General features: G+C 40.4%; 1 protein-coding gene across 1 annotated transcript in view; it reads right to left on the reverse strand.

Annotated features, from left to right (window-relative positions):
- LOC124776645 (5-methylcytosine rRNA methyltransferase NSUN4) overlaps positions 1-14017 on the reverse strand; it is a 92648-nt gene that overhangs the window by 11926 nt on the left and 66705 nt on the right. The window contains exons 5-7 of the mRNA XM_047251733.1: positions 12792-12946; positions 3502-3626; positions 3282-3419 (exon numbers count right to left, since the gene is read on the reverse strand). Coding sequence (XP_047107689.1) covers positions 3282-3419; positions 3502-3626; positions 12792-12946 — 418 coding nt within the window. The remainder of the gene's footprint in view (positions 1-3281; positions 3420-3501; positions 3627-12791; positions 12947-14017) is intronic.

Below are 14017 nucleotides of genomic sequence, written 5' to 3' on the forward strand. Positions count from 1 at the left end.
AAAATACTGACCACCAGCGAGCTTAGCAAAAAGTTTTTCAGGGTGCGGCAAGACATACATTTCAATGATAGACTGAGCATTGACAGAAACTTTGAAATCACTGCAAAGGCATAACTGTCCCGAGGCTTCTTGACAGTGTCTTGGGGGATAGCTCATTCACTGTGTGCAATCAGTTGGACGACCACCGAGGCAGTGATGCGGTCGAGCTCCGTCTTCACTTGGTCACGGAGCGAGCCCAAAAGAAACGGTGTCTGGCCAATGGTTTCATGGTGATGTGGACTTTGAAATTATGGGCACAACCCAAGCCTGCAGAAAACAGGGTGGAAAAGTCAGAGCATGAAGAGTCGAGTTGTGTATAATGCACTTGATCAGAGACAAGATTAACTTCATCGGGAATAGTAAACCCAAAAAGGTTAAAGGCATCCAAACCAAACAAATTTTCGGTGCGTGCATTGTTCACCACCAGAGAAGTCAGCGGACAAACCACAAATGTATATGTGACTGGGGCCAAGAAACTACCTAATATCGGAATGTTTTGTTTATTGTAGGTGACTAATGTATGTGACACTGGCACTAAGGAGGAGAACCCAAGTCCACATATGTTTACAAGCTGAGTAATGACGGGAGCACAAGTGTTGACTTGCATGTACAAAACCTTCTTATGAACCTTGACAACATTAAATAGCTTACTGGATGCAATGGAGATTGCTAATACACAACTGACATCCATGTCAACATCTGCAATAGTCCATTGGAATTTTTTGTTACAAACAGGAGCAATGTGGTCTGTTTTGTTGCATTGCTGTCATCCTCAATACGGTGCCTGCATTTCTGCGGTCTACACCAGTAGATAAATGTGACATTTATCTCAAGTCATCAAACTTATGTAAAGGTGTGGAAAATGGATCTTTATATGAATATGAGGACAGTACATTTATGAACAGGAGTCTGTCAATACCTGCTTTCTTTGGGATTGGAATTATTATATTTTTCTTGAGTCTGAGGGTATTTTGCCTGTCTCATACATCTTGCTCACCAGATGGTAGAATTTTGTCAGGACTGGCTCTCCCAAGGCCGTCAGTAGTTCTAATGGAATATTGTCTACTCCCGAGGCCTTGTTTCGACTTAGGTCTTTCAGTGCTCTATCAAACTCTTCATGCAGTATCATATCTCCCATGTCATCTTCATCTACATCCTCTTCCATTTCTATAACATTGCCCTCAAGTACATCGCCCTTGTATAGACCCTCTATATATTCCTTCCACTTTTCTGCTTTCCCTCCTTTGCTTAGAACTGGGTTTCCATCTGAGCTCTTGATATTCATACAAGTGGTTCTCTTTTCTCCAAAGGTCTCTTTAATTTTCCTGTAGGCAGTATCTATCTTACCCCTAGTGAGATAAGCCTCTACATCCTTACATTTGTCCTCTAGCCATGCCTGCTTAGCCATTTTGCACTTCCTGTCCATCTCATTTTTGAGACATTTGTATTCCTTTTTGCCTGCTTCATTTACTGCATTTTTATATTTTCTCCTTTCATCAATTAAATTCAATTTTTCTTCTGTCACCCCAGGATTTCTGGTAGCCCTTGTCTTTTTACCTACTTGATCCTCTGCTGCATTCACTACTTCATCCCTCAAAGCTACACTTTCTTCTTCTACTGTATTTCTTTCCCCCGTTCTTGTCAATTGTTCGCTTATGCTCTCCCTGAAACTCTGTACAACCTCTGGTTCTTTCAGTTTATCCAGGTCCCATCTGCTTAAAGTCCCACCTTTTTGCAGTAAAATTATAACACTTAAAAAGTCAAGAATGACGAGATGTTTCCAAAAACCGCATAGCTATAAGAAGATTCACAACTACTGGTTTCAGGTCAGTATAAACACTTCTTCAGGTTTATTTATCAAGAATACAAATCATGTGTGAAATTTTTGAAATGGTAGAAATACTTTCAACAAAAAACAATGACAAATACTGACAACTGTTATACAGGGTGTTTGGAAATTCCCATTATAAACTTCTATGACTTATAGAGCGGAGCGAGAAGGCAATTGTTTGAATAAGAACCCATGTCAGAAACATACCGTTTATGCGCTACAACCATCTCAAAACATGTTGGTAACGCGATCACTTCCACAAGTAATTGATTATGTATGATCCATTACATCACTTGTTTTACAGTTCCACTCATGAATACCTAGCCCGTGTACTTGTTGACAGGTTCTCTTCAATGTGATGCAATATGACCTCTCCACTTCAGGTCTATGGCATCTCCTTGGAGCTCCACAGCCACACCTGCTGACAGTGAAGGAACCCCTTTCTCGAAACCATTGCTTAATTATGGTGAAAAGGGTATGTGATGAAGTCATACATTGTGGTTAATGTTCTTGATAAAGACGGTGAGCAGCTCTTCCATTACCATGGTTTCACCATACAGAAAGATCAAGTCAGTGTATTCTCCAACTGTGTACTCAAACACATTGCTCCAACACTCGCAGACATGCGAATGAGGCTCAGACCAGGTCAGAGAGGTAAGACAGACATCAGCCAATCTGACATAAGCACCCTCCCCCTGCCCCCCCCCCCCCCCCCCCAACATGACTACCCTGTGGCAATCTACCTAGCAAACACGTGTTAGAGTGTCAAACCACATTGATGGGTTGTCATATTATGACTGCTTTGCTGCGTTCTTTTTTTTATTGTTTTTTAATGCCAACACTAGGCTTCTGTATTTCTACTATTTCAAAAATTTTACATGGTGATTGTATTCTTGGCACACAAACCTGAAGACTCGTCTACACTGATGTGAAACAAGTAGCTGCAAATAAAGCATCTTCATACATCTCTGTGGCTTTTGGGAACTTTTTGTCCTTCTTGACTTTTCAATTGTTATAATTTTTATAATAATTTGAATGGTTATTGGGTGTTGAGTGTTTTTATTGTTACTCACAATTTCTCTGAGGTGTGTTGCCCTCCGCAAAAACTTGGCTGTACGTTATCATTACAATTACAAGGGATTATAGCCCATAAATTACAGGCCTCCCAACGCTTGTCTCAATTCTGACACAAATGACTGAAATTTTAATAGAACAAGGAAGTAAAGACTCAATAAACTTAGTCACTCTAATATTAAAATGTGTATGTTACACACTCTTGCATAGCAACAATAATATTAACCTTTGTTTCGTGTTTTCTTGTAAATTGAGGATTGCTTCAGGGAGTTACATAGCAAATATACTATACATTATTCAGAAACTTAAACTGCACAAAAATAAGGGAAGATGTTACCTGATTTCCACCTGCACTTTGGTCTCTTCCCAGATCTTTCTCAAAGCCATGTGTACAACACCATCATTCTGGATTGGAGACAAGCTGCATGTTGCATAAACCACAGACCCACCAACTCTCACCATTCTCAAGGCATTGCTAAAAATAATTCCAAACAGTATTAAAACAGTCAAGTAATTAGGTTCTTTGCACCGAGATAACAAAGTACACCACAAAGTACCTTAAAAGCTTTGCTTGGAGCTCAGGAAGCCGGAGTCGTTCCTTCACTCTTGTTGGTTTAAATATATTGTTGTCATTCTCAGTAACACTATGTCTGTCAGTTGTGCAAGGGACATCAACCAAAATCTATAAAAAGAAAAAGCATACAGTACAGACTATGCATAAATCAAAGAAAAGTCTGTAGTATATTAAGTACACTAACAAACCTAGACAAATGACACAACATGACATAGTAGAATTGCTTACAGAAACTGACAACATTAGAGTGGAGCAGAAAAAAGATAAACAATCCACGTAGTTATGACTACGCATCAATATATATATATAGGCTGATACATATTTAATGCTGCTGAAATTGAAGAGAGAAAATTTGCTTCACTTTGGACTATAGTACCAAAGAGGTTATAAGGACTGATACCAAATGTAGTGGGTGGGTGCCAGGAGGTGCCGTATTAAAACTCAGCCGAGCTTTTCAAATGATTTATTTGTTTCCACTACAGAGCTTCGTTCACCTCGGTCTGCGTCACAGGCCCTGCATTGCTGAGACCACTGCCACAGCGATCTGTGCAATGCAACGCTGAGTCATGCCGGCCTTGTTCGCCAGCTGTAGAGTTCCAATTACGTCAGGATGGCTGCGCCAGCAGCCGACTCAGCGGCCACCGTCCCCGTTGACTCGGCACCGCTCCGCCAGGAGACGCAGACTGGCCACGCTGCTGCTTCTCCTTCGGCTGGCGTAGCTGGGAACGTGGCGGCAACGACCGCCCCCACTATCCAGAGTCCAAATTTGCGGCCCACACCTCGGGAAGTCTCTGGTGTGTGTCGGGAGACGAGATGACTGCCCGCAGTAGTGACCCAAAGAGTGGCCCGCCCTGGCTGGCTGCGGACCCTGCGTCAGCCTCAGAGGGTCGAACCAACGACCCGCTGTGGACTGGGACTCTGTTGCCCCATCTGTTGCTTCGCTAACGCATCACTCCAAGTCACGTACGCCCCACACCCCGGTTGCGCCAGTGGGCCCCTTCTTCCTGTAACTTGCGACATGCAAACCGCTGCGTTTACACTTTTCAGTGGTTCAATGGCCCCTGTGGCCTCCATTCCACTTTGCAACCACTGGTCAGTGTAACTTACTGCAATCCGGCCCGCACCTAGCTGTAACTTTTGCTCTGAATATCACACAAAACCAACTTTCCCTATCCTAAATGGTGGTGCCGCTACATTATTCCCCTCTTCAGAAAGACCCGGTCCCCGGGTCGTCCTTTAACTAACTCTTAAACTTGTAAGATTTGGCTATTATGACAGGCTTACTTACTACTAGAAAACTTAAATGTGGTCTAGTGTCCCCTTAAAACCTTGACATAAAACAAAACGTAAAAATTCCTTCCTGGACGACCACTGCTTGATCAACCCCTCATCTACTCGTCTCACGCCCTCGGTATCCAATCCACTGGGACTTTGACTACCCTTGGTTCCCTTTTGAAATTAGCTCTCCACCTGATCAGAAAGAAAACAACACGTAACAAAGTTAATGCTGCGATGACACTTGGTACATAGGTGCTCAAAATGACCGTTATTTGCCGTTGCATTTCCCTATACTGCGCGACATGTTGAACAAGCTGTTCGGCTGATATACACCCCTCTTTGCTCTATAACAAACTGGTTTACGGATCTCAACAGACTTGGCTCCAAAGTTTGATTTAACAAGGTCAGATTTTGCCTTGGCAAAAACTCTAAAGTGGTTTCTGGCCAGTACAGCTGTGGCTGGGTAACATTCAGTTGTGAGACTCCTGAAATTGACGCTGGCAAATGGAAGGTTGGTCCTATTATGTTACACTCAGTTCCATTGATTAAAATTCCGCTCCCCTCAAGCTCTACCTGTTTCGCTTCCATAAACACTCCTTGCTCAAAAAAACTTGCCACTACTACCAAATTCTTGTAGATGGCGAAGATCCAATGCATCCCGACTCGTTGCAAGCTCAATTTTGGCTCCATGATGTCCTTGAATAGTCAATTTCTTTCCCCCTGTCTAAAAAATAACTGCAGCACGTGTCCCATATTTGTAGCTTCACAGATTTTCCTCCGAGATTCACTATTTTAGATGCAAAACAACACCGATTGAGTGACTACTTTCATCCTTAAATTTACATTATATAAACTGGTGCAATAAACACGACTTTCATGACCCAGCACAGTCGATAACAAAAAATTTAAATAAGAAATCGTATAACTCTGACATCGTTCAACACATATTTATTATGTCTTTGCTGCAAAATTTACTCCGACGCATTTATCTCTCCAGAACTGTGTTTGATCTCTCCTCCAACAACACTCCACATACATCAGATGCTACGCTTCCCTTTCCAGTGACCTGAGGACAGGGATCACCATCAATCACCCTTCCTCCCTCTACAAAAGGACTGCTGGCCCTAGCAGGCTCACAATACTCGAAAACACATATAAAATACAATGCCTAATTAATCTACGGAAACCCAATGACACATGACACGGAGGAAAAAAACTACAAATACTCTACTACTTTCTAGATCATAAAGAGTATGGTACTTCATGCTGTACTCTATCTTCCTGGTTTTCTCTGCGCTTAGAACCTCTCTTCACTCTCTCTTTCTTCCTCTTTTCTTCCTGTGACACACCTGGAATCACATCTGAGCAACCCTTAAATGGCTGTAATCGCCCAACGTGTACTATCATCGTTCTAGTTGGCAGCTGAAGCTTAACATTAACAGGAGATGTGGTTTCAACAACTTGGTATGGCCCTTGAAACCTCGTGAGGAACTTCTTCGTTTTCCCTTTTTGCATATAGGGGCTGGACAGCATTACCCATTGCCCCACTTTATACCGCAGTAAACTTCCTTTCCACTTTACTGCATCTTCCTGCATTTCGAAAGCCTTTGTGTTCACCTTTTGTACTCGTTTCCAAACATCCCGAATTGTTCTCGTGAATTGACGTATTGATTCACCGGTCCTCCCTTTCTGCACCTTCACTAAATCAAACAGTGACGGCATTTTTCGCCCGTACACTACCTCATATGGAGACAAACCAGTATTTGTATGGACTTTTGCATTGTACACGCATACAATATGCTTTAAATACTCGTCCCACTGATGGTGGTGAGAATCCGCATAAAAACTCAGCATCTTCTCGATTGTTCTGTGTACCCATTCTGTCCTTCCGTTGGCCTGTGGATGCAACGTGCTCATCCTCAACTTCTTTACGTCCAACAATTTACATAGTTCTTTCATTAAATCTGACATGAAGTTGGTCCCTTGGTTTGTAATTATTGTCTCTGGTACACCAGATTTCAAAATCCAGTTATTTACTAATGCATGCGGGACCACTGCTGCCTGTTGATTTGTCATAGCCACCATTTCCACATGCCTTGAAAAATGATCTATTATTGTCAGAACGAATCTGTTTCCCGATGGTGTTCACGTAAAAGGTCCTAAGACATCAATCCCCAGGGAAGATAATGGACATGTTGCTTCTGGTAATCGTTGTAGCTGTATCTGTTTCCGACTCATATCTGCTCTCTGCGCACATGGTATGCAATTCTTGACATAATGATCCACATCTGCTTTCCTACCTCACCACCAATACCTCTCCGCCGCTCTCCTATTCGTTGCTCTACACCCTCCTTGACCGGATAACACATGATCATGTGCTTCCTTTAAAACCTCATCCCTCAGTTTTGCTGGCACTACTACTTCGCCCTAACTTTGTTTCCCTGCACAGAAGACCATCGTACAAATTAAACTGTGGCTGTGTCCGATACAATTTACAATCATTGTACGCGTCCTGTAATTTTTGCCATACTGCTAGGTCATAACCTATGACTTCTACTTTCGCCACCTTCCTACTTAGTGCATCCGCATTACCGTGTTTCTTCCCAGGCTTGTGTACCACCTCGTAGACGAATTCACCAAGCCTTACAGCCCATTGAGCGAGTCTACTAGACAGATCCTTCAACCCCAACAACCATTTCAATGCAGCACGATCCATCACTACCCGTAATCTTCTCCCATATAAATAACATTTAAAATATGTGATTCCACAGATTACGCTAAGCATCTCCCTCTCTGTTGTTGAGTAATTCTTCTCTCCTGTATTCAACTGCCTAGACACATAGGCTACAGGATGTTCTTTCCCATCAATTTCCTGACTAACGACACACCCTAATGCTCGATTCGATGCATCGCATGCTAGTATAAACTCCTTTTCAAAATCTGGAAAAACACGAACCGGACTTGGTGTTAACACTTCTTTCAGTTTGTCGAAACGCTTTCTGACACTCTTCTGTCCACTCAAATTTCACACCCGTCCATAACAATCGTGTCAACGGCTGTGCCAAATCTGCAAAACCCTTCACAAACTTTGGACAGAAATTGTAAAGTCTGATGAATGACTGCACTTCCTTAACTGTTTTCAGTTCCCAAAAATCCCTTATAGCCTGTACCAACTTAGGATCTGTTCGGACTACATTCTTACTGATCATGTGACCCAAATATTTCACTTCTTCTAACGTGAAATGATGCTTTTCCAGGCTCAACTTCAAACGAGCTGCTCTTAACCTCATAAAGACTTCCCTTAACCGCTGTCCATGTTGTTCCATACTACTTGAAAACACTATAATAGACAAGACACTGTCGTGGTTTCAAGCCCCTCAATACACTGTCTAGCAACCTCTGAAACGTTGCCGGAGCGTTTTTCAAACCGAATGGCATTCTAATGTACTGGTAATAGCCTCCAGGTGTAGAGAAAGCAGTTTTTGGATAATCCTCTGGAGCCACCTCTAACTGATGATAGCCACTTGTCAAATCCATTGTAGAAAAGTACAGGCACTGTCCTAAATGATCCAAAATCTCCTATATGTTTGGAGTGGGGTATGTGTCCATTACTGTCTTATTATTCAGGTATCGGTAGTCACAGCAGAACCTGTCGTATCGCACAAAACTAACTTTCCCTATCCTAAGCGGTGGTGCCGCTACAAGGTGAACTGCAGCTGTATTTTTAGTACACCGTAGGTCACTAAGGTTCCAAAGTTGCAAACAACCTCTCAATCACAAATTAAAAGTTAGTCCAAATAGGGAAAATGACTGCTGTATTGGGTGTTAGCCTTTCACTCGTTTTATAGGCTACAAGAAAGCTGACAGTAAGTCTATACGTAAGGCATCACCTCCCAGTGCATCAAACTGGCATTAATTAATGGTACCTGATGAAGTATCAGTGGACATGCAGGCCCAGTGGGAATGCAGTGGCTGCATAGAGTACTATCAAGTGCGTGGAGAAATAGTACAATACCTGACAACTGGAGAAGAGGAGTCATTGTTCCCATCTTCAAAAAAGGCAATAAAAGACTTTGTAAAAACTACAGAGGAATAACCCTTATGAGTCATACAGCCAAGATTTTTGAAAGAATTTTACTAAATCAGATAAGTGAAAAGATAGAAAAGGAGCTGAGTGAAGAACAGCATGGGTTTAGGAAAGGAAGAAGCACAATCGACCCGATATTTTCTATCCGTCAACTGATGGAAAGAAGTTGTGAGTATAACAAAAGGGTGATAATGGTTTTCATAGACATAGAAAAGGCATATGACTCAGTTAACAGGGAAAGAATCTGGGAAGAAATGAAGAAAATATATGTAGAAGATGGATACATTAACGTAATACAGACAATGTACAAAGGATACAATTGTAGACTTAGAACAACTTTGGGGAACTCTGAATACCTTGAAATAAGACAAGGACTTTAACAAGGAAGTATTCTATCTCCTGCACTTTTTAATGTTGTGATGGAGGGAATGAATAGGGCAGTTAAAGATATAGTAAAAGAAAAAGACAAAAAGATGATTTTTGCAGATTATATGGTAATATGGGGCAATAAAGAGGTAGATGTACAGTTACAACTTGATGCATGGAAGGAAACAATGAAAAGGTATGGATTAAAAATAAATAAAGATAAGAGTGAAGTAATGGTATTTGGAAGAGACAAAGGGATCAACAGAAATATTACTTTGAATGGAGAACCCCTCAAAGTGGTAGACAGTTTCACTTATTTAGGGAATGAAATATGTAGTGATGGAAGAATAACCAACGAAATTAATAGGAGGTTACAGAAGGGAGGCAATTTCTACCAAACAATAAAACACCTGATTTGGAATAAGGAAGTTTCAGAAAAAGCAAAACTCCTTATGTATAAGAGTTATTACTTCCCCATTGTCACCTATGGAGGAGAAACATGGACAAGAACAGAAAGGGACTGGAGCAGACTGCAAGCAGGGAAAATGAAATTTCTCAGAGCAGTTAAGCGAAAAACAAGAATGGACAGACTAAGAAATGTAGATTTCAGAAAGGACCTTAAACAAGGAAGTATGAGAGAAGAAATTGAAAAAAAGAGACTAAGATGGTACAGGTATGTTAAGAGGATGTGTGGGCAGAGACTCCCCAAAATTATGGAAGAGCTAAAGATGGATGGAAAAAGACCTAAAGGGCGCCCAAGAACACAGTGGAAAATGTGAGTGAGAATAGCTGAAGAAAGGAGAGGTGTGACCTGGCAGCAAATGGAGGAAGAAAAGTGGTGGGAGGACCAAGCCAAATGGAGAGGACTCGTCAGCACCCAGACCTTGCAGTAGCTGGAGCAGGATCCGGATATCCGCACACAATTCCATATCTTCCCCAATGCAATGGCAAGGTGGAGCAACTACATAGAAGTCTGAAGTCTGCAATCATTGCCCGTAACACTTCTAACTGGGCAGAAACCTTACCTACTGTTCTACTCGGGCTATGTACTGCAGTACGAGAGAAATCAAACCATTCCATTGCACATATGGTATTTGGAAAGACAATAAGACTTCCTGGTGAATTTTTTGAAGGGCCATCTACGAAGATTGACCGTGATTCATTTGCATCTGATTTGCCAAAGCAAATGTTACGTCTGAAACCTAGTTGACCTACATATAGCACATCAGGATCAGTCTTTGTTCCTAGACGCCTACAGACATGTTCCCAGTCTTTCTAAGATGTGACAGGGTTAGAAAACCATTAGAACCTACATGTGAAGTTCCTTTCCCCGACATAGCAAGGTGTGAAAAATATTTCACCATCTAGAGGAAATGAAAACACATAAGTGTGTCAGTGGACAGACATAAACCAGTCTACCTTCTCCAGGAAACAATGAAATCAGAAAAGGATCTTCCACAATTTTCTAAGGACATCCAACTGCAACATTTTCCAGACAAACCACTTACAAATATCAAAGTGTCCAGTCAGGAAGGACTATAAGGTTTCCACCCCTGTTCTTAGAGCAAGATATCTTTGTTGAGATTATTAATGAACTAGCACATCAGACATTGTCAAGAGCGTCCTGTCATCATGTACCATTTTTCTTGTCATTCTAACATACTCTGTATTTTTGTTGATGTTATGTTTACCTTTTATAAGAAATTAACTTCGCCACAATGTATAAATTCATAACTTCACTGCTGGTGGGGAAGCAGTGTAGAGATCACATTGATACCGGAAGAAATTTTGGAAAAGCTATCCATTGTAATAACAGGAAAAGTAATTGGCATGCACCATTATTCACAGGCTGTTTCATGATATCCAGAAATACCTTTGATTTTTATAAAAGCTCTATGTGATCTGGTTAAAAAAAAAGCAGATGACATTGTGTAATTAATTATGTATATTGGGAAATATAAAATAAATATTGTTTAGCAACATTTTTTGAGCTCCAGTGAATATTCCATGCAATCACAATTGCAATCTGAAAGAACATCTAGGACGAAAGACATTTTACAGTGATGATGATACTGATAGAGCACTTCTCGAACGGTTACATGAGCGGATTTCTATTAGCATGGAAATGAAGGACCGGTAGAATGTCACAACTGTTGTTTACAGAGATTTGGTAACCATGCTGAAAAATAGTGTCATGTATCTGTGTCACTTTGACATGTGCTACAGCAGTCAATAAAATTTGCTTGGCTTGCCATAACAGTGTGTAATTTACTTTTTTAAGTCACCTCATATTACTACACTTTAATCAATTTTACAACTAACTAACATGCACTGAGACATGAGAAGGACTCATCTTCCCCTGATAATAGTAAAAGACACTGTTAGTTGCCATGCAACATTATTTCCAGTATATCAGCTGTGTTTTGAAAATCATTAATGCAATATTTGAAGTCATTGTTGTTACAACTGGTGAAATTCTTGTATTTATACTAAGACTATATACTTGGTGACTATTTTCATTACATTTCATTGCCACAAGATATGAATTTAAAAAAATTTGTGATATAAGTAAATTTTAGCACAGTAAACTAAATGTTCACAGTTTTATGTTGTAGTGAGATGTATATTTTGACATTCTGAATGAAATATTACGGCACATTATTAGAAAACTGCAGCTTTGTGGTGTAAAAGTTTCATAAAAAGACTGAATAAATGTAATTATAATGTAAATAAATTAATGTATTACATTAATACACTTTAGTCCTTGAGTTTCATCACTACAGTCATTTTGGTGATGTTGAATGTTGTACCTAGTTTTAATTGTGAATACACATGAAAAATGTAATCAAATACAAAAGTCAAACAATGAAATGTACTTATGAGTTTAAGAGCTGGTCATAGGCTATTACACACAGATTGGCAGAAGACTGATGACTCTGGAACCTGTGTCACATTATTCTAGTAGTTAAGAAAGGTATGTGTTTTGAGTAAAATTACTTCTCAAAAAAACATAAAAGATCATGGGACAAGTAAATATAGTCAAAGTGGCAGAACTGGGAATCAACAATCATATGAAATAGATGAGATATACAGTCTACAGTGCTGTAAACTGAAAATGGTTATTATTATTATTACAGTAATAATAATAAAAAGAAGCAAATAAAACAAAGGGGAAGGGAAAAAGACGAGCAAAGAACCTGTAAAATGAAAGAAGAGTATGTGAAATTTCAATAATACATTTAGTTCAAGAAGGGAGATAAAATTTTTCATAATCTATGAGACATTAAGCAAAGGCTCAAACATACATGCTATCAAATGAAAACATAACAGATAATGACATTTTCCCAGCAATATTCTTACAGTGGACATGCAATTATATCAGTTATGTGATTGCAGGTGAAGGATGAGCTAGACATATTGGAGTCAGCAGTTAAATACTTCCTGCATATTATGTTGTACCAGTGTCGGGGAAATATTTTCTTGAGGGAGCTTGTTGTCTTCTGAGAATCACCAAACTGGAAACCACACAAAAGTACACTCACTTTGTCATACAAGTCTTCTTCATCAATTGCACTTCCATCACCTTCAGTAATTATGATTTGTTTTTCCCATTTCTCAAAGTCATATAGATACTGTTTGAACATTGACTTAATTCTTCTGACTCTTGAGTGCTGAATATCATTACAAACGAGATACTCTGGTGAGAGAAAAGTAAGTACAAATATTTCAGAAAAACTTTTACTTTGTACTAAATATTCTAAAAAAGGAATACCAAGACAAACAGTATGTATGACACATAAAGAAATAAAATAAAGATAATAAGGAAAGTATAGATTGCCTCTGACTTGCAGACAGGCACAATGGAAAGAATGCTACAAATAATCAGCTTTAGGACAAAGTCCTTAATCAGAAGTAGAAAACACACACGCATCCACACAACACACAAACAGATGACCACTGTCGTCTTCTGTGCACCACATTCTACACAGCTATGACAACTAACAAGTTGTCTGTTCACACAAATGTCCCCGCCAAATTGAGGCAAAGAGAAGTTACGCCACGGAGTTGCTGAACATGCCGCCCAACACAATGTTCTTCGCTTTTATCACTGCTTCACAGCCTGTGCTACATGGATTCTTCCCACTAACACCAGCTTTTCCGAGCTGCACAGGTAAGAACTCTCTCTGCAACATATCCTTCGTTCCTATACCACCCCTGGCCTAAACCTTCATTATCCAGTCCTCCACTTGCCTATCCACTTGCTGCCTATCTCACTAACACACTCAGATAGTCCTTTTCCCTTTATCTACTTCTCCCCCTCAGCACTGCCTTCTGGTGCTGCACCTAGCTACCCTACCCTGTCCCCACTACACTCCTCCATTTTCCCATAGGCAACACTAGAATCTTCCCCCACCCCTACCCTGCAATCCCACTTCCCCACCCAAAACTTTTCTGTATCCCTAACTTTTATTTAACTGCTGCTTCTGAAAACTGGCTTGATATCTCCAGAGCCAAGGATTTTGCTCACACGTTCTGTGATCTGTTACAAGTATACGGCCCAACTACAACTGCATCTGTGGTGAACAGAAATCTAGCTGGGGTGATAGACAGTGGTCACATGTATGCGAGTTGTACTTCAGTGAACTTGTGTGTGTGTTTTCTACTTCCGATGAAGGCCTTTGTACAAAAGCTTTTTTTTCCTAGCATTGTTTCCATTGTGCCTGTCTGCAACACAATGCCTCCTCTATGTGGTGAGCAGTAACCTATC

Source organism: Schistocerca piceifrons, chromosome 2 (genome assembly GCF_021461385.2).
Source record: "Schistocerca piceifrons isolate TAMUIC-IGC-003096 chromosome 2, iqSchPice1.1, whole genome shotgun sequence".
NCBI classification, from domain to species: Eukaryota; Metazoa; Arthropoda; class Insecta; order Orthoptera; family Acrididae; genus Schistocerca; species Schistocerca piceifrons.